The sequence below is a fragment of the Cordyceps javanica genome, chromosome 4, assembly GCF_051103115.1.
Source record: "Cordyceps javanica chromosome 4, complete sequence".
Classification (NCBI taxonomy): domain Eukaryota; kingdom Fungi; phylum Ascomycota; class Sordariomycetes; order Hypocreales; family Cordycipitaceae; genus Cordyceps; species Cordyceps javanica.
In genome coordinates this window covers 2481667-2508425 of record NC_139298.1, presented here as the reverse complement: position 1 = coordinate 2508425, position 26759 = coordinate 2481667, and the positions used below count along the sequence as shown (strand labels likewise).

The window sequence follows — 26759 nt, the reverse complement described above, 5'->3', positions numbered from 1 at the left end:
TTTATTGTCTGTCAACTTGGCAGGGCAAGATATTACTGTAAACATCGTGTCTTGATTGTTTGCCTTCTCAGTCTTGACTTTTTCTTTTTGCTTCTGTTTCAAACTTTCCTCTTTCTCTTAGTTATTTTACTCCTTTTAGACTCTCTCCGGCTGAAACTCTATCTACTATCCGATCACTCTTTCTAAATGGGGTTTCTAGTTATACTATTTTTTGACGACTCTATAGAGAGTATTTCATATAATATATGTATATCATACTCAGTACATCTGCCATTTGTAGATGGGAGGAGAGACTGTTCAACTAAGATGCAAGTGGGTGGTGGGTGACGGTCTGGTGTAAGTGGCGAGTCGCAGAGAACAATGCAAGACAGCTAGTGGATTTTTAAGAGAAGTGTTCCTCTGAACGGATGTTTTCCATCGACACTGCGAATTCTCCTGACAGTGTTTGTTCAGATGTTGGAGGCGGGCTCCGACTTCGCCCGGCCGGCGCGAAGCTGCGAGACTTTGCAGTATTCCAATAGGGATTTTGCCTGTTGAAGTAAAATCTATGTCTAAACCACTTCTCAGTTTTTGTCTTTCAATCTTTCTCCGTGATAGATAGGTGCTACATTACAGTCTGTCTCGTGTGCATCAGAAACCCCCTCCCCTGTATGGCCGGCCATCCGGTGACCTCCATCCTCACTTGAGTCGCAATCACTTTCGCTTTACAAAACGTTGGCAATCTGACCCGGACTTCCCCCTGCAGGCTTTACTACCATGTAATTCTCCACCTCTGCGGTTCCGGCCACCAGAGCCGCGTACTGCTCTCGCGTGCACGATGTCGGCACGTTCCACAAGTTGCACTCAAAGGCTGGCGGCTCAGGCAGTTTGTTCTTGATCCCGAAGCTGCTGTTCGGTCCGTGCGTTGTGTAATTGGCCCCTTGGCCCGTCGTTGCATGTTTACCGGTTGCGAGGTCTTTGCCAGCGACGGCACGGCTGACGAGTTTCGAGACAATTTCTGGCTGGTACCCCTGGGCTAAAAGCAAAAAAAGAAGAAAAAAATGTCAGATTCAAAACTTCCTTTCCTTCTTTCTTGACTAAACTCACCATCATGTCCAGCATCAAAGATTCGTGCAAACGACAAATTACCGTGCTGCCGAACGACGCCCTTGCTCGAGCACCCGCTCGTCTTGACGTGCTCGTAGCCCGCTTTGCGGAACGCGTCGGCGCCCGGCCAGTCCAGCTGGAGGCTGAGCTTTTCCGCACCGTTCCAAGGGCAACGATAATCGCGGTCGCCGTACATCATCACCACCTTGACGCCGTTGCCAAGGAGATACTGCAGCATCTCTCGGCCGGCGGTGCGGACTGGGTCGCCGGTTTGGTAGAGAAGCACGTTGTTGGAGAGCAGCGACGCCGTGTAGTTGACGGAGACACCGAGCTCCTTTTGCACCCATGCCTGATTGAAAAATCCGTTGGCATAGGAGGGCGGGAAAGGATCCGGCTTGAGGTGCGCCATGTCAAAGTTGCTGCGGTTGCTCGCAGCCTCGTACGCGCCGAGGACATAGGTAAAGCAATAGATGGTGGCTCGTACGCAAGCGGTCGTTACGTTCGGGCTCGCGTTGAGCTGATCCGGGTCGTAAAGTTCTCCAAAGCGACGGCACTTGGTAATTTGGTCCCGGCAGCCTCCAGGTTTGGTAAAGTTTTCCACGGCCTCCTCGTACGCGTCCTTGGTGATGACCTGTAGGCCGTACGTGTTATTGTAGGCTTGTTCGGGGAACCACTCGCCCTGATATAACATGTCGACGCATCCATTTGTCCAGCCAACGGCATCAATCGGTATGATGGTACCGTTGAGGCTTCCTTCACGAATCTTGGTGTTTTGTCGCATCGTGTAAGTGGCCGTCGTGGGCACGTAGAAGCCGCCGTACGAGTTCCCCCAGATGCTGACTCGCTTATCGGCTGTTTTGTACTCGGAAAACTGAGTGAACCAAACTTGCGAAAAGTGCCAGAGAGTCTTGGCGGCGGACAGCGTGCCGTTGACCGTCTTGCCGGGGCTCTGCTCGGAGAAGGTGCCATGGAGAAACGTTGTGTTTTCCGGGGGTACGGAATTGCCGTAGGCCTCCATAGGTGTGATTCCGGTTTCCGTTATCGGGTCACCGAGGAATAGCAGGTTGAGAGTCGAGCGGATACGTTCAGTATAGGAGTAGCCCGTGCTGACTGGCTGGTCAATGTACAGCATGTTCATGTCATTGTTCCAAGACCAAGGGTTGTCTTGGGTACTATTGGAGTCGGCCTTGATAAAACAAGATCCTGTCCCAGAAACGAGATCACCAATAGACGGTGCACCTGGCCCTCCGGCCAGATACATGCCAGTCGGTGCAGTCGCTGGTGAGTTTCGTGCCTCAAAGTACCAGAAGAACATGGACACGTTGTAGGGATCGGCCGTCTGGATCTCACTCAGATACCACGAGGGCATGTGGACATATCCAGCCCAGGCTCTGGCTTTTGTTTCGCAAATCTTTGTCTCCTTGTATGTAATGGAAACCCCAGGCTGGCCGCTGATCTCCTTTGTAATAGTACCAGAAGCATCCTGAGAAATTGTGGCAGCCCCTGGTGCGAACAACGAGGCAAAAAAGAGCCACGGTAAATGTAGCTGCATGGTGACGGGTTTTTGAATTCTTGTAAGTTTGTCTTGGTGATTGTGTGATTTCAAGACTCCAATTTCCAGTTCCAAGGGTCACTACTTATACAGCCAGAGCACAGCCATGCCTCATGCTGTGCACCAAGCAGCGGCGCAAGTACAATCGAATCCGGCGAACGACCGAATCAGAGTTCTTAAAGCAGCTCCGCTTAGAGCCTCGCGTCGGATTCACCCACCTATTGTCTCGCGCTGATGTATGTCAATATCCTCCGCACAGCCTTGTGGGCTCCCACAATACCAGTAAGCCGCGAGGCTTGGCAACCGGCAGCGAGCCGGCCAGTAGCAGAATGGCGATCGTTTGTCAATCGATTCCCCGTCAGCGACACCAGCCTAAAAATAGTACCCGATGAAGAAAAGTGAACAAGGGCCACGCAGAAAAAATAAGATTGGGCGAGCGCTCGCCATCGAATTTGACAAATTAATCATGACAAACCAGATCAGAACGGGATGCAGAACGCCAAAGTGACAACGCGTCCTAGGCGCAGCCAGGTCGGGATTGGCGGCTGCCTGACGTGTCGCATCCGCAAGGTGAAGTGCGACGAAGCGAAGCCTGTCTGCCACAAGTGCCGCTCGACTGGTCGAGTATGCGATGGATATTTCTCTCTGCCATTTAGTCGCACGGAGCTCCTGCAGGGCAGCCGGCGACGAGGCCACGAATCGGGGCTAGCCGCGGGCGGGAGCAGCTTGGGGTACGTGATGCTCACCGACGGCGCGTTCAGGGGGAAGCTGGAGCAGCGATATTTTCAGTTTTTTCGGTGCTGCACAGTACATTGCACGAATCTGACGGTCAGTCTACATCGCTGTCGCTGCCGCCTTTGGTACTGCCGTTCACTTTCTGACCCAGGCTGCGCAGGTCGACTCCCCATTCTGGGATAGAGACGTTCTGCAGGCTTTCCATGCTGAGCCCGCGATCAAGCATGCCATCCTGGCGCTGGCCGCCGTTCATAGTGGCGTGCTGGACCGAAACGACCAACAAGCGTCGAAGAAGCATTTGCTGTATGCCAAGGAACAATATACCGTAGCGCTAGGTGCAGCCAGAAACTGATCACAGATGCGGCCCCAGCTCGGGTGCATCGCGTCCTCATGGCATGCCTCCTGTTTGTCGCCTGGGAGGGTGTGCAGGGCGACTACCGGGCCAGTCAGCGGCACATGGGTAGCGGCCGCGCTTTGGCTGCTCGGTTCGGTCACTCTATACACAGGAAGTCGTCACTATCCAACATTTGGCACGAAACCACGCAAGTCCTGGAAAGGATGAATATTTCGGCCATGTCATTTTCAGACGACTCCGCGCCATATCAGCCTTCCTACCATGATCCTCTTATGGTAACCAGCCCAGGACTGTTCGCCGGTGGTTTCAAAGACGTCCAAAGTGCAAGAGCGTCTCTCATGGACATCACACGTTCGCTGCTATGGCTGGGAAGCAAGGTTCTTCCGAACATGGATGAGGCGGAGAAAACCCGCCGGCAGTTCGAAATCTTCGAGCGCGCGGCACTTTTGGAGAAATGGGCAGTACACTGGAGGGACTGTTATGCTGCAAATCAGAGCTCGTCGAATTCCACGTCAGTACTCAACGTGCAGCTGTGGTACACATGCGCGCGAGTGATCACTGAGACTGGCTTTGGCGGGCCCGAGACTCGCCACGATGACGCTGCAGAGCGGTTTCGCGACCTAGTAGACTACGCTGAGAAGCTCTCGTCGGCACTCTTTCAAGAGTCCGGGGCTGTTTCCTTTAGCCTCGACCTGGGCTACCTGATACCGACGTTTTTTGCCGCCACGCGCTGCCGCGACCCGTACATTCGGCGTCGCGCGCTGCGCATCTTGCAGTCATACCCACGACATGAGGGAGCATGGCAGAGCGGCCCGGCGGCAGTCATCGCCGAAAGGTGGGTAGCCGTGGAGGAAAGGGGCCTCGGGGATGTTGAGTCGGCGGTGCAGATCCCTGAGCATCTGCGAGTTGTACACATGGCAGTTTATGTTCAGAAGAGTTCTGGGCGCGGGAGATTGCGTTTTCAGCTGTCTGGTGCGGATGGTGCTTCATCCTTTGTTGAAGAGCTCGTCAGTTGGTAAATTGGAGCGAGCGTATTATGCTTGACAACATTCTGCCTATATCCCCGTCCACTGTCCACTGTCCAAGGGTGGTAGGCGCTGACTTCATAGCGAAAGCATAAATTAATAATTTGACACGCGAGGAATTTCCTGTTATCTGTAACATGCAATGAATGAAAATGTCTAGAGTTGGCAAGCAAAAAAAATTATAGACAGTGGTTGGTGATCAAACATCAAAAAAAGAAAGCAATGTGTGGACCAACGGGGATTTGAACCCCGGACCTTTCGTAGAGAACTACTATGGTACCTAATCCTGCTACCTTGCGGTGCGGAGGTCATCGGTGTCCATGTGTATGCAAAACGAAAATCATACCCCTAGACCATTAGCCCGAGCTTATACCAGTCTCTAATTAATAAGAAATATGAAGGATTCCACAACGTGTGTCTTCTTCACACATCGCCCTGTGGCCCACCAGCCATGGCGTGTGCAAAAACCTACCCGGGACAAATCGCTGACAAGCAGATTATTTATTTCTGGAACCATGGAGGAGGCTTTTGCAGTTGAATCCAAATGCATCAGAGTATCTTGCCATTTTTGCATGTTCCGGGGCAAAAGGGGCCAATATTGCTCCGTTTCAGCAGAAATTCGTAGTGAGGCCCTTGAATTACTTAGACAATCTTGCTCAGCTGGTGTTGTAACTTAACCAATACTCGCAAGACTACCCGAGCGACGCACGCCAAATTCTGGCGTCAAGCAGAAAGATGGCTAGGTGATATACCATAGAAAAAAATCATGATGAAACTCACACACAATCCGAACCGGTGGTGCCAGAACACGACCTCTTAACAGTGCCGAAAATCTTTACCCTTACAACATTGCAACGCGACAGCAGCGAGCGCGTTGCGGCAGGGCGGATAAAATCCCGGCACAGAAAATAGATCATGAAAAGGGAGAAGTAAAATCAAACCAATAAAAACCAGTCGATTTCGCACGGCACAAGACATGACCGGTCCCAACTCGTCGCCCATCCGGCTTCGTTACTGGCCAGGGGCTTCGCGTGCCCTCCTAGCCAGCAGGACGCGTTGCAATATAGCGCCAAGACAACGCCCAATAGAAGACTCGTTCCAGCACAAAGACTGTGAAGATTGAACAACACACCAATTGAACATAATTGGAGAGAGCCCACCAAAGGGTTGTACACTCACCTGCGTGGACGCGCGAGGCGCCTCATGATCAGGTGGTCGAAGCTACGGCTGGGCGCGCATGATACAGCATGAAACGTAGAAGAAGTGGCGAGGCGTGTGAGGTCAAGCGCTTTATTCCATGCTCTTTCTGAGCTCTAGCCTAACTTGCCTCCAATACCCAATGCTGTCTCAACCAATACGGCGCATCCAATGTCATTTTCTCTGGTACCCCAATGTCCATGGCCCAGCAATAAGCAAAGCAAAATGGACCCTTACATTCAATATTCATAAATCATGACGTCTTTCACTGTGCGAGTTGTTAAATCGAGACAACCAGTGGCCGGCACAGCAGAGACTGCAGGCCTATCTTAGACCTCGGCGCCTCGAAAGGCAGACCTCTTCCAGTCCAGAACGTCAGACGAAGGCCTTCCAACAGGAAAGGCAGTTAGTATTGGTCAAGTCAAGAGATGAGAGGCGCCAAGGCAACACTTACTCGTTCTTGATGCGCTTGGAGGGGGTCGTATTGAGCTCCTCTTTCTGCTCAACCTTCGCATCGAGGCCGAGCTCGTCAGCGTCCTCTTCCAACTCGACCTTTCGCTTGCGGCTGGATGTTGGGGTCTTGCGGGGAGTGCCCTTGCGGGGAGTAGCCGGCGCGGAGCCATCGCCGGATCCGTTGAGGGTGGAGGTGTCGCGAACTTTGCGGAGTTTCTGAATGTGCTGACTACAGGATAGGATGATGGTTAGCTCAAAGACCTGGCGTGGACCTCGACAGAAATGAAGTGCAGTATAGAATGACAACGCAAAGACAAATGGGGTTCGGGTATGGTCAAGTACTTGACTGCGTGAAAGGTGTACGTGTAGCCCATGGCGTTCATCCGGCTCACAATCGCATTGACCATGTCCTTGTTCGGTCTGATCTCTTCAATCAGAGCGAAGAGCAGAGCCTCATTGGAATTGGCATTCCAGCCGCGGGTGGGCTTCTCGGACATGATGAAAAGGGTGTTGGACTGGGACGGTACGGAGGCAGGTATAGCAATAGTCCTCAAACGGAAGGGGTAGCATGAAAGTCGGAAACGATTCTCGGGGCGGCGAGGGGTGATCGGGAGGAGATAAAAAGGTGCTGTGGTATGGAGGGAGGGGCGAGAGAAAGTGAATACAGTCCGAAGTGCGTGGGCTGTGGAGGTAGGCAGGTGATTTGCTGCGCGGTTGACGGGCCGGCGAACCAGATCTCCCATACCACATCTTCAAACAGGGGAAAGTAAAGGGATCAGAGTGTAGAAAAACAAAAGACAAAGCAAGCGAGTGAAACAGCAGTTATTGGGGGAGGAGGTCCTACCGGAAGGCATTTTCAGTAAACTCATAGCCCCTCTTTTGCATCTCTTGCAAGACCTTGGCCATATTGTTGGCGTTGAGATCACAGTGCTTGACAATGCAGATCAGCATGTCCTCATGGGCTGCGGCATCCCACTTCATTTGAGAGCGGCCCATGTCGACTGGTTCCTGCTAGAAAATACAAGAGGAAGGCGGACGAATAGAAGAGAGAGAGGGAGGGAGAGAGGGAAGGAAAAGTGTGACGCCAAATGCAGGTTTTGGCTGAATTGATGGGGAACAGTGGCAAAGAAGTGAAGAACGAGAGAGCGCTTGGATGGTGGACCGGGTAGGGTGGAAGGTATGATAGGGAGCCAGAGGAAGAAGAGGAAGAGGAAGAAGAAGAGCAAGACTCGCTTCAAAAGCAGAGAGAGAGATGAGCGTATGCGGTGGCGAAAGCAATAGGCGTATTCACCGCCTCGAAGGAAAACGGGCGCAAGAAGTGCAGCCGCCAACGTGGCAGAGGATTCAACAGGCGAACAGAGAGAGTCGGAGATGATATGATGATGACCAAGAGACAATACAAACTGTAAAGGGGAAGCGTATTGGATGAGAAGAGAGAGAGAGAGAGCGAGAGATAAAATCGTCGAGCATGTCTTACCGGACAGACTCCCAGGACTGCTCATGACCTCGGGATTTGAGATAGGCCTCGACGGCGCTCTTGGCCTGGGTGCTCAGGGCGCCGCCGTTGCTGGCAACTTGAAAGAGCGCGAGGGACAGCTCCATGAGGAACTCTGCGTTCTCCCAGATTCCGGCCTTGGTGGGCATGGCAGGTAGTAGCGAGTTTCGAAAGGCCTGTTTTTTTTCTTTCTTTGGTTGCTGTGTTGTCCCTTCTTGTTGCTGCTATCGTTGCTACAAGATGGCCTGCAGTGGGGAAGACAGAAGAAAAGAAAAAAGAAAGAAAGAAGAACCGAATATTGTAGAGAGGGAGCAAAGTTGGAAGAAAAAAAAGGGAAAGTAGATTTTTCGACGCGTCTGGTTGTTTTAAACCGCGAGCTTAACTCCAAGGAGCTCAACTCCAAGGCAGTCGATTCACCGGCCCCCGAGCTCCTCCTCTTCCTCCCCTCACATGCTGCGCACGTTGGCAAAAGGGGGATCGATGCAAACGCAGCGAATTGGCAGTCCTGCCATGTCTGTTTGCTGACGGGAGGGGAAGCAGGTATAGATGGACCCCGCCTCCGTGTCTCGTTCGTTTTCCCACGTCAACTGTCACTCGGCGGATTCTCCAAGGTTCGCAGAGGTGAGTAACTCTCTTATGAGGCTGGGGTCCTCGCGCTGCTTTCTGCAATGTGTGACCTGTTAACTGTTTATAAATACACGTACTCGGCTCTCTCTGCATCAAGCGGTAGAGATGACGGGGACGTGGGCGGGAGACTTTTGGGCATGTTGGTCACCACAAAGCGACCACGGACAACAAGAATGTGCAGCTGAGGAAAAGGAATTCTGTATTGATTTCCCAGAACAGGTTCCGTATACCAAAGTCTAGGACATGAAAGGAAATTTTAAAAAGAACAAGGAAAAGAAGAGCGGAAACAGTTGCATGCTATCCCACCAATCTACCAAGCGCAGCCTGCCCAAACATTGCAATCGTAAGTTTCTAATGTATAGACAGTGAATTGAAAAAGAGAAGAAGAACAAAAAGTCAGAGATTGCGTACATGGCTGTCAAAGTACAGCCCCCAGTCTGTGCAAAACATGAAAGAGGAAGAAAAGCTTGAGAGTCAAAACAAAATACAATCAACGCCGTGTATATCCAGTAAGGGATGAAGAAAGGAAAAGAAAGACCAAACGCCGATGAACCCGCCATTGCTCGTATTATCGTTCATGTATCGCGGGAGTAAACCTGCCTACGCGTCACCATAGCCAAACCTAGTGTGGAACTCGTCAGCATGACGGTAGAAAACCTGGTATTGGAGCCCTACTTACTCTGGGTAGTCGGCGGGCGTCGTGCCGTTGTGAGCGGCCAGCGCCAGAACAGCTTCGTCGTCCAGGGCCGACTGGTGGTCCATGGCGTCGCTGTCGAGTCGCTGCCGCTTGGACGGGTGCTCGTCCGCGCCACCCGCCTCGGAAACCTGGTGCACGGCGGCAGCATCATCCGCATAGGGACCGTTGGCCGACTCTGCGAGGGTCTGCTCATCCTCCATGGCGAGCTGCGGGTCGGGGCCGCCGCCGCCGCCGTCCGTCTCCATGGCCTGCGACTGCGGCGGCGGTGGGGGATCGTGCGCGAGGGCCGGACCCACGCCGGGCGAGGCGCTCATGCCGGGATCCAGAGGCGTGACGCTGCCGGCGGCCGCGGTCTCTGGGACGGCGGAGCCCTCGTTGGCACCCGACTGGGACTTTCTGGGCCGGCCGCGTCCTGGGCCGGGACGCCGCGTGATGGGGTTCAAGCTCGGGTCGACACGCCGGAGAGCCGCGTCCGCCGGAGGGGGCGCGGCCTCGATCTTGTTGGTAGCACGGCGTAGACCTTGAAAGTGTTGCCTGGGATGGAGATTCAGCATGGGGAAAAGGGGGTTCGAACTGGAATGAGATGCTATCGGCCCAAGGTTGCATTGCATATATGGCTTGCGGTGGTGGGAATCGCAGTGGACACGGGGAGGACGGGGTACAGAGAGGACTGATGCATTGGAGCCGCAGCTGGTTATGTATGAATCAGGCATGACACTACCAATGGCGGGTGGTGACACAGGACGAGATTGAAAGTGACAATTGTGATAAAAGGTACAAGGGGTGTAAGCGAGAGGTGAGATGAGATACATACCGACATCCTTCGTTTGTGAAGCCATATCCCATGCTACGCATGTAGTTACCAATGGTGGTCCATTCCGCACCGCTGATGACGCCAATGTTCTTGACTGTTAAGATAGTAAAGAACAAGTCCTTGTCAGCGCGGTCGTTCCAATTTTTGTTGTTCATGGCCGGCGGCGATAGAGAAGGGCGTCTTGGGTGAACCAGACGAGTGTGGGTCAGAAACGGTCCTGGCGTTGCGTTGCGTGCACGAATGGGTGCTGCCAAAAGACGGTGGCGCCGTAGAGAGGAACAAAAGGACCACAAAGCTTCCCCGAGTTTTTAGGAGGAAGGGGGGGGAGGCGAAGGCGAAGAGCCTGGGGGGGCGCCTGTGTGCGTGTGCGTGTAGTGCACCGGAGGGCAGTAGTAAGTTTCCAGCGGTACAAAATGTCTTTGAGGGGGGGGGGTTATTAGGTGGGTAGTAGTAGGCAGCGGCGGCGACGAGGAGAGTGGAAGGGTATTGTTGTTGACCAGGCCAGGTAGGAGTAGGTAACTTTAGGTAGAGACTGTTAAGGAACGGCGGTGGCCGGGAGTCAAAATTGGTAGTGCGTGACAGGAGAACAGGTGGTTTTTGTTGGCCCGATTCTGGCTGCAGGACATTTGCAGGGCTGATGGAGGAGAGGGAGAGAAAAATACACAAAGAATCGGCGCAAGGAAGGGCGGACCGGCTGCACGTTGGCCCGTGCGTGAGGTACGTACCCACGAGTAGGCAGGCTTTGGTGATGGGCTTCACGGGCGAGGCTGTGGCCTGGATGGGCGACCTGGTGGCCTTGCTGTGGGAAAGGCAAGCTGAGACTGGATAAAAGGGCCTTGCGGGGACACGTTGTATTCTATCGTGATTACTTCACCTCCTTCTTCCTCATAATTTTTTTTTCTTTGGCCATTCTGGCCGGTATCTGTCGTTGTTTTGAAGCATGTTGGCTTATGTACAAGTGAAGATGGGACTGGCATAGCCGGGATTCAAACGTGGTTTAGCCGGCCACTTACGCAACAAGTACCTTTGTACAGATCAACCTGGACAGTGCTGTGCTTGCGCTTCATTGACGTGCTGGTGAGTTACCAGCAATTATGATGATGAAGACGGGAGCTCGAGGGACTTGGTATGGGCAACACCTCAACTCGTCCATTCCCGCCCTCCTCCTCGTTTCCTTCTTTTTTTCTTTTCTTTTTTTTAACTCTCCATCACCATTTTTTTCTAGGCAATGGAATGCGTAATTCACAGACGCAATCACACCGGGGACAGGGTTGGAATCGAACGGAACGAGGGGACGAGCAACAGGCCCGGATGCGGGCGGCGTCATGTCATGACCGACCGGGAGAGAGCGTGATACATGCTTGTCTCGTCTCGCCGCCGGGGGGCGCAGGATTCCCAAAACGGACTGGTGTCATCACGTGTTTTCGTGGCAACCTGGCGGTGACTCGGACACTGGGAGGGTCGCAGGAGTGCGCGCCCCGTCGCGTCTCCCGACGGTCGGCTGCGAGCCCATCGCCACCGCCCCTGGTTTCTGGGCGACGTCTGCGACCATAGAGGTGCGAGAACATGTCGGCAATGCATCGAAATTGGTGTCTGCATCCTTGTACGAATTTTCCCCGTCTTTTTTGGCCTGCTGAGTGCTATATTGCTCAAAACTCGCAGTGCCCAAAACTGGTGATGCATTTTTTTGGTACCCCTCTTTTCGAGAAAGGCTGAGCTCCTCGCTCTTGGCTGCGCAGCAACCTTTCTCCCCCCTTCCATGGGTCCGCCGCACTAGGAGACACACACACACACACACACACACACCAAGACGCTGATCAGAAATGAGGATGAAAAGAAATTAAACCGGACACTAGGGATGACGGCAACTCTTGCGAGGGCTTTTTTTTTAATCGGAGTCGTCTTTCCTCGATCACAGACGTCACCAGCCGTTCCTCCATATCAGATCGCCTGCTGTTTCTATTTATTCTCAGATTGATCTTCCTGGGGTACCAAGGACTGGGAAACAAAAAAGTCACTGACGCAGCATTTTCTGGTGGGCGAGGTACAAGACAAAAGAATCTGGGTTTGTTGGGAGGGCAAGGGAGAGAGGGGCGGCTTGCTGACGGAATGGACGGGTTCTGTCACGGCACACCCCCCCCTCCACCCGCACTATTCGAGCTCTGCCGATTCGATGGGGGTTTTGAGCAATGAGTCACACTGGAGTTTCAGAGGGAAGCTGGAATAAAGGGAAGCGAAGCGAATAATACGGAGGAACACGATGACAAGGGGAACAAGAAAAAAACGAAGCGGATCCCTGCAGTTGCTTTTTGTGGTAGCGTTGTTCTGGGAGGGAAGCGGTCCGATGACGATTGCGCCGACTGTTTTTTTTTTTTTTTTTTTTTTTAAACTTGAAATCGTTCATTGCAACCGAGTATGGACTACTTGGTCAATTGCGAAAATCTCATCGTGAGGACAGAAGAGATGATAATTTTTAATTGCTGCGCAAAGGATGACGATAACGACATATGTGGCAGGCATGCGCCGGGACAAGCAGGGATACTAATGGGCGGCACTCTCAACCACTTTACGCGCTGAATCGGCCCACGTTATAGCGCCTTCTCCGCCACCAACAGGTAGTTGGCTTTACGCTACTGACAACCGAAGCCGGGTTCGGTCAGCATCAGGACAAGAAGGGGACAAGGTCAGGGGATTCTTGCCATTTTTTAAACTTGCTTGATGGAATTAACCAGTCAAATCAACCTGAAACGAAGCCGAAAAAAAAAAAAAAGAGTTGCGCCTTGCAGCAAGAAACAAGACGTCTTGGCGGGAAAACACGCACCAACATCATCACGTCAACCTTTAAAAACCACAGAAGCGCATTTCTCAGCAAATGTAAAGGCCAGCCCCTCCCCATGTCCATTCAGTTCAGTGGGATTTTTTTTTAAAACAAATCCTTTTTATTTCTTTTCTTTTACTTTCTCGTATGGCCCAAACAAGCAACTTTGGCCCTTTTTTTTCTCCTTGTCCGCTGAGGAGCAGCCAGGCAACAACGCCTCCTCTCCACTTTTTCTCGTCCCTCCTCCTACACTCACCCCCCCCTTCTCTTTGAGGCTTCGTCTTCTTCTCTCGACACCCTCCTCCTCCTCCTCTCACCAGCCAATGCCAGACAAGAAGACAAAAAACAAAAAAGAGATAGATATACCATGCTTCCCCCGCCCACACTCACCCGTCCACCTTTCCGGGGCGTGTGAAATCTAGGCTTCTAAAACCCAAAATTCCCACCCTTGGCTCCTCTGACATCCTTGCCTCTTCGCATGGGAAACATCGTGCCCGGCCCACCCAGCCTTGTAGTAACACCATCTTCCTATATAAGTGCTTCGTCTGGCCTTGGTGCCTTGCCACCACTACTCGATGCTCTCTCTCTCTCCTCTCCTCTCTTTTGCCCTTGTTCCAATTCTGTGCCTTGCATATTCTCCTCTACTCTTTTCATCCCCCTTAAAACCATTCACCCATTCTTCACCCTCCTCCAATGGTATTACTCTTGTAGCTTCCCATTCTATCACGGTGCTTGATAGTTGATCCAAGTCTTCCGCCATCAAGCTTGGTCGACTCGGCCCAACTTCCATTGCCCGCACTTACGTCTCACGCCCTCGCCTACATACCGGTTCTCTCCCTCGACTAGGCCTCTAGCTATCTGCACGGCCTTGTTCACGCAACCACGTCATCTTGTCGGATACGACCTGCGACTAGTCTTTGACCATCCTACCAACCGCCTTGTCTCGGCCCTCGTATGAGCTCGAGTACTTGATTAGGCTCCCACTCTGCCAACCTATTGGTCGCTGCGCCTTCGATCCATATCAATCTCGACTCGTCCTACCAATCTACCATTTCTCTCTCCTTCGACTCTGCACTCATCCCGCCTCGACATACATTCTCTTCATCATGACCTCCAACGCCGACAACGCCATGGCTCGATTTCTTTTTGCCATTCTCAAGCAAAAGAACCTCAAGGATGTAAGTACCTCTCGCCACCGGCTGCCGCCAACGCCCTTTGTACACTCCTCTCTAACCCTCCGCCCTCCTCTTCCTAGATTGACTGGAACCAAGTTGCCAACGACCCCGTTTTGCTGCAACCCATTACGAATGGTCATGCCGCCAGGATGAGATACTCGCGCTTCCGCTCCACCGTAACCGGCCACGAGCCCACCAAGAGACGCAGCTCCGGCGAAAAGTCCAGCAAGGTCTCCAAGCCCTCGTCCCGTCGAGAATCCCAGTCCAAGAAGGAGACCATTATCAAGTCAGAGTCCAGCAGCAGCTTGGCGTCCTATCCTCAGGTACGTTTGGAGTGAGAGCGGAGTAGCCAGCGGACCTTCTCCATGAGAGCCAAGCTTCCCTTCTTTTGCCAACACTCCTCTTCTTGCAGTTCATCACCCCGGACGTCTCCCCCTACATGGGTGACCTCGGTGACGACTTCGACAACCCTCGATTCATGACGCCCTGCAGTGACGACATGACGCAGCCGCTCTCCCTCGATCCTTCGGCGATTCACCAAATTCCACCGCAGCCCGCGTACGGCCTCGCGAGCCCCGACTGTCTGAAGCAGGAGCCCGGCCTCGAGGGCTCACCCGACTTCTCTGCGTTTGAGGCTGCCATCGACATGAGCAGCTTCGTATCCGGCGCCCCCTTTGATCTCTCCAGCCAGGCCGACCTCAATGCCACCCAATGTCTCTGGAACGATCAGTTCCAAGACGGACATTTTTGATGATACCCCCCAAAAGACGTGACTCGTCTTGATTACAAAATTATGCGTCGAGGTGAAGCAATGACACTTCTCTCTCTACAAAAATACCCAACTTCACCAATCAAGAGGAATGAGCTACGGAGAACTGATGTAACATAAAGAGGGAAATTCCTGCTTGGTCGCTTCTGCTGCTGCTGCTACTACTACTACTATTACTACTACTACTGCCTTTGACCGACGCTGGCCGCTTTTATTCAGGCCATTTCTCTTGTCATGACCTAATGAAAAAAAGAAAAGAAGAAAACAACCAAGAAAAAACAGAAATAAGAAAAAAAAAGAAAAACCACCAAACAAGGCACCGATGCGGTGTGCTCCCGCTCTGCCTTCACTGGGCCATCGCCTTTGACACTCAATCGGCATCGGGCTGCACTCTCATCATTCTCGTTAGCGGCGTCGTTTATTCATGGAAAATCTGGCGTTTTTAGGATTTTTTTTCGGGGGAAGGATCTCGCTTGCGCGTTCGAGCAGGAAACAAAAGAATTGTATAATACTCTGGATCTTTGTCTTTCCGCTTTTTAATGATACTACTACCATTACTACCACTACTACCACTACTACCACTACTACCACTGGGAAGCTAGACAGTAATTCTCTTGTACATCTGACGGCGCATAATTCATGACCCCTTCCTTGTTGCTTGCGGCTGAGCTTTGATGACCTGACCGCCCTGGTCCAGAGATGGCACTTCACTTTGCGTTCATTAACTCACCACTCTGCACTGCACTCTCAACTGCAACCGAGGCCTGCCTCTTTCACACTTGACTTCTACTCAGCAGACGACCCTGGCCGCATTTTCTTACATCTTCGCACTCACGAAACCTTTGTTAACCCTTTTCTATTCTTTTCACATCCCAACCTTCAACTTCCTCCCTCGCCTCTCGCCCTTCCAAGTATAAGCCTCTGAGTACCTACCAACGAGGTCACTTAACTCGTCCTCTACCATTTCCCATCTTCTACCCACCAAAACATTCAAGTGAGCCTTATTCCCTCCACTTCTGGATAACTGTGACCACTTCCACATTTCATCAACGCCAATTTACCCTTTTACGTCTCTCATTACGCTGCACCCAGCTTACACCACAACAAGCAGCCATGACGGACGAAGTCAAGCCCGGGCCTACCCCCTCCGAGGCAATTTTCTTCTTCAACATTGTTCAGCATATGAAGAACAAGGGCGACATTGACTGGGACGCCGTAGCCGACAGTTCCGGCTTCAAGAATGCCGCCGTTGCCAAGGTACAATCTCTCCCCCCCCTCCCCGTTTTGGCGCGCGAGTCCGACTCAAAGGGGTTTGAAACTTGCTGTTCCATGACTGACCTTTTCCCGTTCTCCCACCCTTCTCAGGTCCGTTTTGGCCAGATCAAGAGGAAATACGGCCTCGAGGGTGACGGTAGCCCGACCAAGAAATCCGGCAAAGGCGGCGCGCAGCAGCCCGGCGACCTGCCCCCGACACCCACCAAGATCACCAAGTCCCGCAAAGCGCCCGGCAGCGGCGGTCGGGGTGGCCGCAAGGTCAAGAAACAGGAGCTCGAGTATGGGGACGAGGAGGGGGAGAGGGAGGAACAATACGACAAGGCCCCTCGCGCAGCTGGAGTGAAGAGCGAGGCGCCCTCGGCCGTCGCCGCCGTCAAGGCGGAGAAGGATGGGGAGGGCAGCGACTGGGTCGGCATCAAGCGAAAGCAGTCTACCGACGGTTTCGCGTACTTTTGAAGGGGGCCATTTCTTGTGCTTGAAAAGACGATACCTTGCATACGAAGACGAGGCTATCGGCGGACGTGATGGCAACCGAGAAGAGGGATATGGATGCCCATGATATTTCTTTTTTGCTAAGCATTGCTTGGAGTTTCTAATTTGACATTTATTTTGCTCCTCTTTTTACTAGGCATTGCTCGGAGTCCCTAATTTGATCTTGAATTTTCGTGAATTTTCGGTCTTTTATGCCAGTGTGGTAACGCGGTAAAGATTTATATTTCCTACGAGGAGCGTCGACAGCACATTATCGGTATTTACAGCCCATAAATGCCACTATCCACGCGTAAAATTCCATGACTAGGTAGCCAGGCAGATTGATGACTGTGGGCGGTGGGTAGGCCAGTGAGTTGACTTGTTTTGCACAAGTCAGACCTGCAAGTTAGTCTTCGCTAGAAAGTACAATCATGTGGTCAGATGCCAAACATTGTAACTGTGGGTGGGGGAGCTGCCAACGCATAGAGCAACGTGTGTATAGATACAGAGCAAAGAAAGTGAACCGTCGCTGATTACGATGGCTTCTCACCTAGATCTCACCCAGCGGACTCCAGTAACTTCACATTACCGTCATCAGGCCTCTGCTTTTCTTTATCCCACCCATTCCTTTTTCTTCTTCCCTCTTCCTCCTTCTCTTTTCTTCTTCCCAACCTCTTTCTTCTACTTGAAAATTTCCCATCCCTCCCTCCCTACTCTTCCTCGTCCTTTTCTTCTACAAACACACACAAACACACAACCTCAAAACATCTTTCGCAACTACAACAGCTTCCCATCTGCACACAACTTACTTCCCTCACTTCTTCACTTTCTCGTCTCATCAGATCTCTACCAAAGTTGCAAATCGCTATTCTGAATCTTGCGCAATGGCTAGCACTAAGAATGACGCCGAAGCTCCCAAGGGCGGTGCTGCTAAGAAATGGGACGGCAATGCCGAGCGGGATCTTTGTGTTGCCATGCTCATGGGTAATAGCCCTGACGGCGAGAAGATTCGCGCCTCCTGGGCCGCTGTCCATGGCATCATGAATTCTCTTGGTTACGACTTTACCAAGTGTGCATCTGAATACGGCCCCCCCCCCCCCCCCCCCCCACCCCCCTTCCAACATCTACAAACCAAGTACGCACACAATCTCCCTCTAACTCTCTTCCGCGTTTGCAAATGACAGCCAAAGATGGAGCAAGACCATCTTGAAAGACTTCAAAGCTCGTCAGGGCACTGGCGGAGCCGTACTCCCCGCCTCTCCTAAGAAGACTCCGACCAAGCGCAAGAAGGCCGCCACCGAGGCGGCGGCGGCCGAGGTCGAGGCCGAGGCCGATCCCGTCTCGACTCCCGTCAAGGAGACCGCTGGCGCCTCGACGCCTCCCGCCACCCCGACCTCCACCAAGGGTCGCAAGCGCGCCCCAGCCAAGCCCAAGGCCACCGGGCCGCCCAAGCCCCGCGGCCGCAAGCCCAAGTCTGCCGCGACTGTCAAGCTCGAGGAGGAGGAAGAAGAGGAGAAGGATGGGAGGGAGCACGAGCCTGCCCCTAGCAAGACTGCCGGCCAGAAGGCACAGTCCGGTGACGGGCCTGGAGTCAAGAGTACGTAGCTACCCGGCCGTTCCAGTGTCAAACAGTTCAACTGGAAAACTAACCATTGCTCTTTCGATGCAGCCGAGGACGCCCGCGAGGCCGAAGAAGAACAGAGCAGCCCTGCCAAAAAGTTCAAGGCCGCCGAGCCCAAGGATGAGGACACTACAATGACTGATGATACTTGATTCCCATCAGAATCTTGCCCCCCTATTTTGCCCACAGTGCTGCGATACATTTCTTCCTACCTGTAAACTGAGGCTGTCTCGGAGGTATCGAATTATTGTTTTCTTCGTCATTTAGCTGGCATACAACATTATGACTTTTTTTCTGCAAAGACGAACAAGAGAGAGATTTGATTGCCTGGAGATGGCAATATTGCTGGCGAATACCTTGGCCAAGATTGGAGCCTTACTTGCACCCCAGGCTTACCTTTGGTAATTAGCTTTTGGAATCACAGAGGAATTATGATATTCGCAAATCTGTCTATGCACAATAGAAACTCTGGAGGCACAATCGTAGCTGGTTCGTGATATCTTTTTGACATTAGCCGTGGCTATCTATCTCATTTCCCGCCGAAAAGTAGTTTCCTCAAAAACGCCACCATGATATTCTTAATTTGTTGTAAACGCTAAAAACTATCGTGGACGTCTTCCATCCAGCCTGTGACCCTCGCTAGCGCCCTTCTTCTCAGGAGCCTTGTCCTTGCCGTCGTCTTCGCCCTTGCGCTTCACCGTGCCCCGCAGGCTCTGTCCTTGTCCGGCAAAGTGAGGCTTGTCGGCATTCTCCTTCTCCTTCTCCTTGTCCGCGTCAGTCTTGACGGGCGTAATCTCGTAGCCAAAGAATAGCTTATTTGGCGCAAGTCGGAGAGGAGCTGGAGCACCAGTCTGTCGCCGGGGCACGGCGGCGGTGTCAACAGGCACGGGCGTGGCTGGCTTGGGAGTGACGTTCTTGCTCCCCTTCTTGGCGATCCGCTGACCTTCGCCGAGGAAGTTGGTAGGTATACTCGTGACGGATGGGGCGATAGCACTGTAGTTGATTGCCTGAGCCATGGTGCCCTGGCTGTGCAGGACGCCGCCCGCGGGAACACCGGGACGGGTGCTGGGCGTGCTTGTGCCGCTGTTCCTTTCTGGCTCGACGTAGCCGACGGGAGGGGCAAAGTCAACCGATACGTCAGTCTCAATCATGCTAACACCCATCTTGTCTGTCTCCGGCTTCACGTCCAGCACGGCCACGTCGTATACCTCGTCGTTGTATTCAAAGTTGAAGACGTCGCCCTTGGTCAGCGTGGCAAAGTTTCGGAAAGCACGTTCTAGTACAGCCTTGGGGTCGCTAATCTCAAGGAAGTTGGTCGATTGTGGCTGCAGCTTGACCATTTTTGCCAGCTCGAGCAGCGTCGTTCGGATCTGGATCATGTCGCCGACCTCCATGCCTAGCGTCTCCATCATCTGCCTGGTGTCAGTCGGAGCAACAGCATCACCATGACAGCAAGAGAACCTACCCATTGTGGGATATACGCTCTGCCTTCCTCTGCAATAAATTCGAGAACACCGGCGTGCGAGTGACGGCCCTTCTCCCCGTTGATGAGCTCCATCAGCAGAGGCCACTGTACGTGAAGTTTGGACACCTTGTCGAGCGCAGAAGGTGGGAGAAGAATCTTGGAACCATAGTTAAGTTCTGGCCGCTCGTTTCCAGGAGCCATGATGACGGGATAGCATCTGTAGTATTCGTCGAAACGCTGAATAATCGGTCGTCGGCCATGGCGCGCCATGTTGTAGAGGTGATCCGGGTTGCCCGGATCAAAGTTGCCCCCAAATCCAGGTTGGTACTTTGGAAAATATCAGTCAGTATCCAGATGAACGGCACGGCACGCAGGAGACAAAGGTGGCGTACCATGTTGCTGGAATGAATGCACCTGAGATGCTGGGTACGTTGGTGGCGGGGTGCTGCAAAAGCTCAGATATGGCGTCCGACGGCTTTTCTCGTGGCAGATGATCCGTCTTGACGCCAAGTCGGAGCACTAATATATATCTTGGTCGACAGTGTGTGGTTTTCGTGTTTCTGTGACAGTGTTTTCGCGTTGTTTAAGATGCAGTCTGCTGAAGCACGACCGCCGTTCTGGCTTGAGGCAGCTATCGGAATGACGCAGGGACTAACCCGTTTTAGTCATCCAGGAAGCGTCAGTGGCTCAGTGCTATATAAGTAATGAACTAGCCCGGCAGAAAAGGTTCACTACGACTGGAGAATCCTTGACATTCGAATTTTCAAAACGACAAAAATATCCTGTGTCATAGCTATATGTTTTGAACATGGCTGAAAGTTTGACTACCAGTCGGGTAGCTTGTTGTGGTGGTTCATAGAAGTACTTGGTATGACTGCCACAGTCGCCGGCATCTGGGAATGGATTGATCCATTAGTACTCCGTAGTCCACCAAAGCTTGCACTATCGAGCCTGGCGATAATCATGACTGTCTGTGCTACAATAACCGCTAAACAGAAAACCACACATGGACTTTGTGACTTGAATAATGAATAGTCCATGATTTTGGGGTTTTAGAGAAGCTTAGCCTGAATCTACGACAGTACATGCAAAATAAGTACAGCTATTTGTCTCGTCTGCCACTCTCTGCTTCCACATTAGGATGGAGGGCCTGAACATGCACTAATCAGAACGAGTCCTGGCGGCGGTTGCCGACTAGCGTGTCTCTCCTATCGTACACGTCGCTTCGTCACAGGGGAAGCTCGGCCCTTGACAAGACATAAGTAGTATATTACTGATCATTAATAAGATGGCTCAAGGTAATTCCGCTACAATCCGCCGCTTTCCCGTGAATGCGATCCCGTGCAAGACTCGCTGTGGCACGTGAACTCAGTCATGTTGGATTATTGACAATGTAAAAGCGAGTCCAACTGCCGGCAGGTGCCTGTCAATATATCCATCGATATTCTATCTTTGAAGGTTGCCATACTGCATGCCTATGTATGTACTCCAGACCTACCCTCAGTAGAGTCGCCACGTGGTGAGGTTTGTTTCCTGAAGGACTAGCAAGATGGGAACCCGCAGCTGCACGGTCATCCTATAATCCACCTACCTTGGCATAAGCTTCAACTGAGAATCAATAGCCAAAAAAAGCCACGGAGCGAGAGCGCTATGGCTCATTGGTGATTCATCTCGTATAGGCATACGGTATTGGACTAGCCCCTGCCGGTACTTGAGGCGGAGGTTTGTCGCCCCGAAGTCAAAGCATTTGCAATGAGTGAGACATGGATAAATTCGGTAGCCTGCTGCATATATCACCGGTAGATTAAGTCATGTTTACGTCGAAAAAGTGGTATGCGCCGCAATCAACCTGTCATTTTTCAGCCGACAAGCCTCGGCTTCGTATGGGTAGTTCAGTGTTAGTAGATAAATGCACGGCCCCCTTGACTTGGGAGCTGATTGATTTTCAGATTGAAACTCGGGACCAGATTCTGCAAAAAGACAACATTGCGTCTGCAAAATGACTGCTAAAACTACTGCTCTCTGGCTGCTGGCCGTGATCGGTGCTCATGTGGCAGCTCAGGATGCGGAGGCTTGGTACGAAGCTCATCCAGGCATGGCGCATATCAAACGGGTGAACCAGGCCACGCACCAAATAGTCGACGAGTACGGTCGCACTCGGTTCTTCCACGGAACCAATGTTGTCATGAAGGAAGCTCCCTGGTACCGACCAATGGAGTGGACTCCAGGAGTGTCGACCTTTGGTGAACAGGATGTCCAAAACCTCCACGATATGGGTGTCAATATTGTTCGTCTTGGACATAGCTGGGCTGGTGCGGAGCCTGTGCGAGGCGAGTACAACCAGACATTTCTGGACATCATGAAGCAACAGACGAAGCTGGCCGGAGACCAAGGCATCTACGTGCTGGTGGATGTTCACCAAGACGTCTTGGCGCAGCAACTTTGCGGCCACGGCGTACCCGACGTTAGTCTCTCCATGAAAATGATTGTGATGCGCTAGCTAACGTGGAATCATAGTGGTTTGTTAAAAAAGACTGGATTACAGGGTTCAGAAAATTTCCCTTTCCTCTCAATAACTTCAAAGCATTTACTACCGACAGCAACGGGTTCCCCTCACCCAAATCACAATGCAGTAGCATTGACTGGTCTCTTAGCTACGCGACAGTCGCCGTAGGAAATGCTTTTGGAAGACTTTATGACAACTACGATGGACTTGGTGACGCGTTTGCCGCGTATTGGAAGAAGCTGGCCTCGGGATACGTCGAAACCGCCAATGTCGTTGGCTACAACCTGCTGAATGAGCCTTGGGCCGGCGATACATACAAGGACCCAACACTGCTAGTACCAGGTGTCGCCGACCACAAGGCTCTCGAGGGACTCTGGAATCGCGCATCGAAGCAAATTAGAACTGTGGACAATGACACACTGATCTGGTTTGAGGGCGTCACGCTCGACGTACTCTCCGGCTTCAACGACGTACCGCTCGGAGACGGCTCAAAGACGGTACATTCCTTTCACTACTACCATCCGCCGCAGCTCGGGTCCATCTCCGACACTCTTTACAACCGCCACAAGGATAACGTGCGACTCAAGACAGCCGGTGTCCTGACGGAGGTGACGTTCTGGATGGGCGACGATAAGCAGATGAAGGGTATCGCAGAGGCAATGAAGGCCACCGACGACAACATGGTTTCCTGGCTCGGATGGGCGTACGAAAATCTGTATGATGGAAAATCCGGGAAGCCGTACCCTGAGCTGCAGAAGCATTACAGCCGAGCATACCCAGCCGCCGTTGCCGGCACGCCAAAGTCGTTTGGGTTCGACGAGAGCTCCGCAACGTTCAGACTGGAGTTTACAAGCGACGCGAGCATTGAAGCGCCCACAGAAATAATCCTACCCGCATCAACCTTTCCCAACGGCTACAACGTCCAGATCACACCGGAAGGTAGCTTGGTGCAACATGCGCGGGATAGTCGCACTCTAAGTCTCTTTGCTTCCAAGTCTCTCGCGACGGCCACCTCGATTTCTGTTCTCATCACTCGAAAGTAGTAACTGCCATTTAGCAGCAGAATATACGTCGGCATGACCCAAACGGTCGCGCGATGATACTATTGACTTGCGCGCTGGTTCATTTCATATTCCTTCTACCGCCTTAAGTGTGTAAATATGTTGCGACCTAAATTTCTAAAAATTGTCTTTTTTTGCGAAAGAGTTACCAACCAGGTAAAATTACTCCTGTAGAACCTGCGTTCATTGCCGTATTGCGCTGCCTTTTGGTGATCCTCCAATAAGTGGGCCGATGAGGACATCTTCAAGCTCCAAATCGAGTGACTCGACTTGTCTCTTCCAATCATGCGCCGCGCAACCTGAGCTTCGAACTGCTACGACCAAGCTCTACGCGCCGAATCCAAGAAATTGTGTATCACTTTTGAAACAGCTCAATTCAGTTCACCGCTCACCCGGCGCCCACGATGTCGTCTCGCTACGGTGCTGGTCGCCCCCGTCGTGATGGTGAGACCTTTGCCAGGACACACCACCACGACAATGAGCAGGAGGACGACTCGCGGGTGAAGTTTGACGTACGGAATCCCTCTACTCTGGCGCCTGATGCGCGAGAAGATGACGCAATCCTCGATGCAGATGTCATCGGGGGCGGCGGCGCCGCAACCAAGCGCGGAGCTGTCAATCTTGACGGTTACGATAGCGACTCAGATAATGATACCTTTAATGCCCGAGCTGAAAGCCGGAAGAAGGGCAAAGTGGACATAAATGAACAACTAGACAACTACGACAATAAAGCTACGTCTGGTGGCCCATCGACATCCAAGAACGACGATGACGACGACGACGATATGTTTGCGGCGGCCGACGGCGAAGGCAGAGAAGACGATGAGAATGTCGAGCAGGCTTCTGCAGATAATAAGAAAAAGAAGGTCCAGTTTATGGAAGCAAACGAAATTGAAGGCCAGGACCAAAAGAGCAAGAGCGGCGGCACGATACATTTTGACGAGGAAGAAAGCAGTGATGCGGAATCAGAGAAAGAGCTCCTAGCCCAGGAAGAAGGCGTTGATGAAGAAGTTGGCGCCGGCGGCCTGAAGCGCAACGCGCCCAAGGTGGAAGCCTTCAATCTCAATGATGAAATGGAAGAGGGCCGATTTGACGACCAAGGCAACTACGTCCGCAAAGCTGGCGACCCAGATGCTGTACACGACAGCTGGCTTAATGGCCTGAGCAAGAGGGACATGAAAAAAGCAGCAGAGGCGCACGAAAAACGCGAATCCGAAGCTAGAAAGCGTCGACTAGAAGACGACGGCCTTTTGAGCTCGGATCTACTCAAGACCCTGATTTTACACTTGGAACGAGCAGAGACGCCACTAGAAGCGTTGGCACGCCTGGGTAAGGGCCAGAAAAAAACCAAAAAGATCCCACAATGGAAGCTCAAGAAAATGAACAAGGGGATGGATGTCGATCGGGAGGCAGAGCAACCAGACCAGGAGCAGGAACGGATCAAGGCCGCTATTGACGGGATCACGGAAGCAGCTGACAAGCTTCTCAGTCGTGGACTGGAAGACGTTTACGACCAAGAGCGTGAGATACTGGTCCGCGAGTACCGCAAGGAGTCTGGCGAGGATTGGGTCGAGCCGACAAGAGAGGAGACGGAAGCTGGAGCCATGTGGGAGTTTCACTGGGTAGATGGTCGAGATGATGGGTCGACGCAAGGGCCGTTTGACGGGCCGACGATGAAGGCCTGGCAGGATGCAGGCTACTTTGGACAGGGTATCGAGTTCCGTCCGGTAGGAGGCTCGACCGAGTGGTCTAGCGAAACACCGTCGTTTATCTGATCGTGCCACAAGCACGTAAAGGCACACCAAGCACCAAATGCACTACCAAGGTGGGAGAAGCGAGAATGGCCAGGCAGACTGCACTGGTATGGGACCAGGCTGCCGTGCCTGACACGTGAGCCTGTCGAAACTGGAGCGGAAAGGAATCCTTGAACCAACCGCCGGGGTCTATATTAGCAGGATGATGAACTGGAGTCCCCCGGGGTGCATGGAAAATCTAGAACGTTGGGCTGCGCCCCGGGTTCTTCCCCCAGGAAAACGGCTTCCCATACAGGCCCATTCTTCAGCCGAGCAGGACCGGGGCAAGACGGCTTTGTGCGGCTGCTCGCTCGCGGGCGGGCAAGGAAGGAAGAAGAGCAGGACCAGCGCACCCGTTCTTCTCCGGCCCTGGGGCGGAAGAAGTGGAACGAGACGGGCAGCGCAGGCCCTGCGGTTATCGTGATGCGCCCGAACCTTGCCGCGTCTAAGTGGGACGGAGCGTATAATTATATAGTAACAGGAACCTAATAAAGAGAAGTTGAAGACAAGATGCAGCACCCGATCCCGATGCTTGTGTTAAGGGCAAAATGAGGTTCATTTGCGCAGTACGCCATGCTGCCCTCCCCACCTCTGCGATGGTTATGCAATTACAAGAGATGCCGTCCCCCATGCGCCGCTCTCGCTCAGGTTTGCTATGAGTGATTTTTACAGCGGCAGTCGCTAATTTTTCTCTCTCCTTGTTCCCTCAACGAGTTGGGTTTTCTTATCGGCGGCTGCTGCAAGATGACACGGGCGAGAGGATACCAGCGGAGTGCACTGTAGCGGCCTAGCGCTTTTGCTGATAAGTAATTATAGGTTGAAGGATGGGACCAGGGGACGGCGGTACTTGGAGGGTACCAGCTGTGGCGTCTACCAAGAGCCGGTGACCGGGTTGAATCGGAGGGTGGCAAGCTTGTACCTCGCAGGTTCCCTACCGCCGGACCGGCTTCAAGAGAAAGAACCAGTCAATTGTTGGAACGCTGGTTGACAAAGTTATTATTAGTAGTCCAGTCAAGCAGTACAGCATAGCGAGAAGGAGGCAAGACTTGCAAAACAACATTTAAAACAACAAAAAAAAAGTGGCGGCGGTATATTCCCAAGACCCAAGACCCGCCGCAGGAAAAAGACGCAATGCCAACAGGGTGCGTTGATGCTGCCGCATGTTGAGCCTGGCGAATATGACTAGCTGGAGAGGAGCTATTCGGGCCTTGTTTGTCATCTAATCGGCCCTGGCCCAGCTGTTTTGTAAACGTGGGAGGTGTGTAATGGGGATGGAATCAGTCAGCCGGCGCCAGATCGGAGGACTGTTTTTGGTGGGAAAGGGTTAGGAGGGATGGGCGCGCCTTTTCCGGGGCGGCCGAATGGAAAGTGTGGCCACCAACTATAATGTGACCATGGAATTGGAATCTGCGTGATTCGTCTCGGGATCAAGGATTACGGGAGTGGTGTCATTCAGCAAGTTGGTGGGCAATTCTGTCCGATGCGGTCATTCCGCCACGAGTTAACCTGTACATGGGCAGCGTGTATTTGGAGAGGGAGACTTGCTGCGTAGTGGGAAGCACAAGTTTGACCAAGAGGCAGAGGGGAAGGGTTTTGCATCATAGATGACCAAAAGAGATGAGACGAATGAGCTCTGAAGTATCGCCGTTCACAGCAATGACGGCGACGACCACTAGTTTTACGTAGCGAATCATGGTCAAGGCTTTGCGCCGAGACGGGTTGCCGCACGCAACACGGAGCTTGGGCTAGGAGTAATTAGTAACCTAAGA

The 26759-nt window shown here is 52.6% G+C and overlaps 13 protein-coding genes and 1 non-coding gene across 14 annotated transcripts; 6 read left to right on the top strand and 8 right to left on the bottom strand.

The window, feature by feature from the left end:
* Positions 1-704: 704 nt before the first annotated feature.
* Positions 705-2638, bottom strand: V2A60_006642 (Alpha/Beta hydrolase protein; the record flags this gene model as incomplete). Its single annotated transcript, XM_083257935.1, has 2 exons — positions 705-1015; positions 1087-2638. The coding sequence occupies 2 exons, from the start codon at positions 2636-2638 to the stop codon at positions 705-707; spliced, it is 1863 nt and encodes a 620-aa protein (XP_083114061.1).
* An 829-nt stretch (positions 2639-3467) lies between these two features.
* V2A60_006641 (uncharacterized protein) lies at positions 3468-3626 on the bottom strand (the record flags this gene model as incomplete). Its single annotated transcript, XM_083257934.1, has 1 exon — positions 3468-3626. One exon carries the CDS (start codon positions 3624-3626, stop codon positions 3468-3470), a length of 159 nt encoding a protein of 52 aa, XP_083114060.1.
* Positions 3627-3763: 137 nt separating this feature from the next.
* V2A60_006640 (uncharacterized protein) lies at positions 3764-4747 on the top strand (the record flags this gene model as incomplete). Its single annotated transcript, XM_083257933.1, has 1 exon — positions 3764-4747. The coding sequence occupies one exon, from the start codon at positions 3764-3766 to the stop codon at positions 4745-4747; it is 984 nt and encodes a 327-aa protein (XP_083114059.1).
* Positions 4748-4980: 233 nt separating this feature from the next.
* On the bottom strand, positions 4981-5116 carry V2A60_006639. Its single transcript has one exon. It is a non-coding gene; the product is annotated as a tRNA-Ala (tRNA).
* Positions 5117-6279: 1163 nt separating this feature from the next.
* Positions 6280-6900, bottom strand: V2A60_006638 (uncharacterized protein; the record flags this gene model as incomplete). Its single annotated transcript, XM_083257932.1, has 3 exons — positions 6280-6337; positions 6405-6632; positions 6746-6900. 3 exons carry the CDS (start codon positions 6898-6900, stop codon positions 6280-6282), a joined length of 441 nt encoding a protein of 146 aa, XP_083114058.1.
* Positions 6901-7243: 343 nt separating this feature from the next.
* On the bottom strand, positions 7244-7399 carry V2A60_006637 (uncharacterized protein; the record flags this gene model as incomplete). Its single annotated transcript, XM_083257931.1, has 1 exon — positions 7244-7399. One exon carries the CDS (start codon positions 7397-7399, stop codon positions 7244-7246), a length of 156 nt encoding a protein of 51 aa, XP_083114057.1.
* A 477-nt stretch (positions 7400-7876) lies between these two features.
* Positions 7877-8047, bottom strand: V2A60_006636 (uncharacterized protein; the record flags this gene model as incomplete). The annotated part of the gene is made up of 1 exon (XM_083257930.1): positions 7877-8047. One exon carries the CDS (start codon positions 8045-8047, stop codon positions 7877-7879), a length of 171 nt encoding a protein of 56 aa, XP_083114056.1.
* Positions 8048-9125: 1078 nt separating this feature from the next.
* On the bottom strand, positions 9126-10191 carry V2A60_006635 (uncharacterized protein; the record flags this gene model as incomplete). Its single annotated transcript, XM_083257929.1, has 3 exons — positions 9126-9147; positions 9205-9756; positions 10037-10191. 3 exons carry the CDS (start codon positions 10189-10191, stop codon positions 9126-9128), a joined length of 729 nt encoding a protein of 242 aa, XP_083114055.1.
* Positions 10192-13960: 3769 nt separating this feature from the next.
* V2A60_006634 (uncharacterized protein) lies at positions 13961-14780 on the top strand (the record flags this gene model as incomplete). Its single annotated transcript, XM_083257928.1, has 3 exons — positions 13961-14032; positions 14110-14352; positions 14442-14780. 3 exons carry the CDS (start codon positions 13961-13963, stop codon positions 14778-14780), a joined length of 654 nt encoding a protein of 217 aa, XP_083114054.1.
* A 1131-nt stretch (positions 14781-15911) lies between these two features.
* Positions 15912-16529, top strand: V2A60_006633 (uncharacterized protein; the record flags this gene model as incomplete). Its single annotated transcript, XM_083257927.1, has 2 exons — positions 15912-16055; positions 16164-16529. 2 exons carry the CDS (start codon positions 15912-15914, stop codon positions 16527-16529), a joined length of 510 nt encoding a protein of 169 aa, XP_083114053.1.
* An 899-nt stretch (positions 16530-17428) lies between these two features.
* V2A60_006632 (uncharacterized protein) lies at positions 17429-18317 on the top strand (the record flags this gene model as incomplete). The annotated part of the gene is made up of 3 exons (XM_083257926.1): positions 17429-17613; positions 17729-18141; positions 18214-18317. The coding sequence occupies 3 exons, from the start codon at positions 17429-17431 to the stop codon at positions 18315-18317; spliced, it is 702 nt and encodes a 233-aa protein (XP_083114052.1).
* A 450-nt stretch (positions 18318-18767) lies between these two features.
* V2A60_006631 (polyubiquitin-binding protein UFD1) lies at positions 18768-20025 on the bottom strand (the record flags this gene model as incomplete). The annotated part of the gene is made up of 3 exons (XM_083257925.1): positions 18768-19577; positions 19631-19957; positions 20023-20025. The coding sequence occupies 3 exons, from the start codon at positions 20023-20025 to the stop codon at positions 18768-18770; spliced, it is 1140 nt and encodes a 379-aa protein (XP_083114051.1).
* Positions 20026-21629: 1604 nt separating this feature from the next.
* On the top strand, positions 21630-23179 carry V2A60_006630 (putative cellulase; the record flags this gene model as incomplete). Its single annotated transcript, XM_083257924.1, has 2 exons — positions 21630-22094; positions 22148-23179. The coding sequence occupies 2 exons, from the start codon at positions 21630-21632 to the stop codon at positions 23177-23179; spliced, it is 1497 nt and encodes a 498-aa protein (XP_083114050.1).
* A 422-nt stretch (positions 23180-23601) lies between these two features.
* V2A60_006629 (U5 snRNP complex subunit LIN1) lies at positions 23602-24972 on the top strand (the record flags this gene model as incomplete). The annotated part of the gene is made up of 1 exon (XM_083257923.1): positions 23602-24972. The coding sequence occupies one exon, from the start codon at positions 23602-23604 to the stop codon at positions 24970-24972; it is 1371 nt and encodes a 456-aa protein (XP_083114049.1).
* Positions 24973-26759: the final 1787 nt, after the last annotated feature.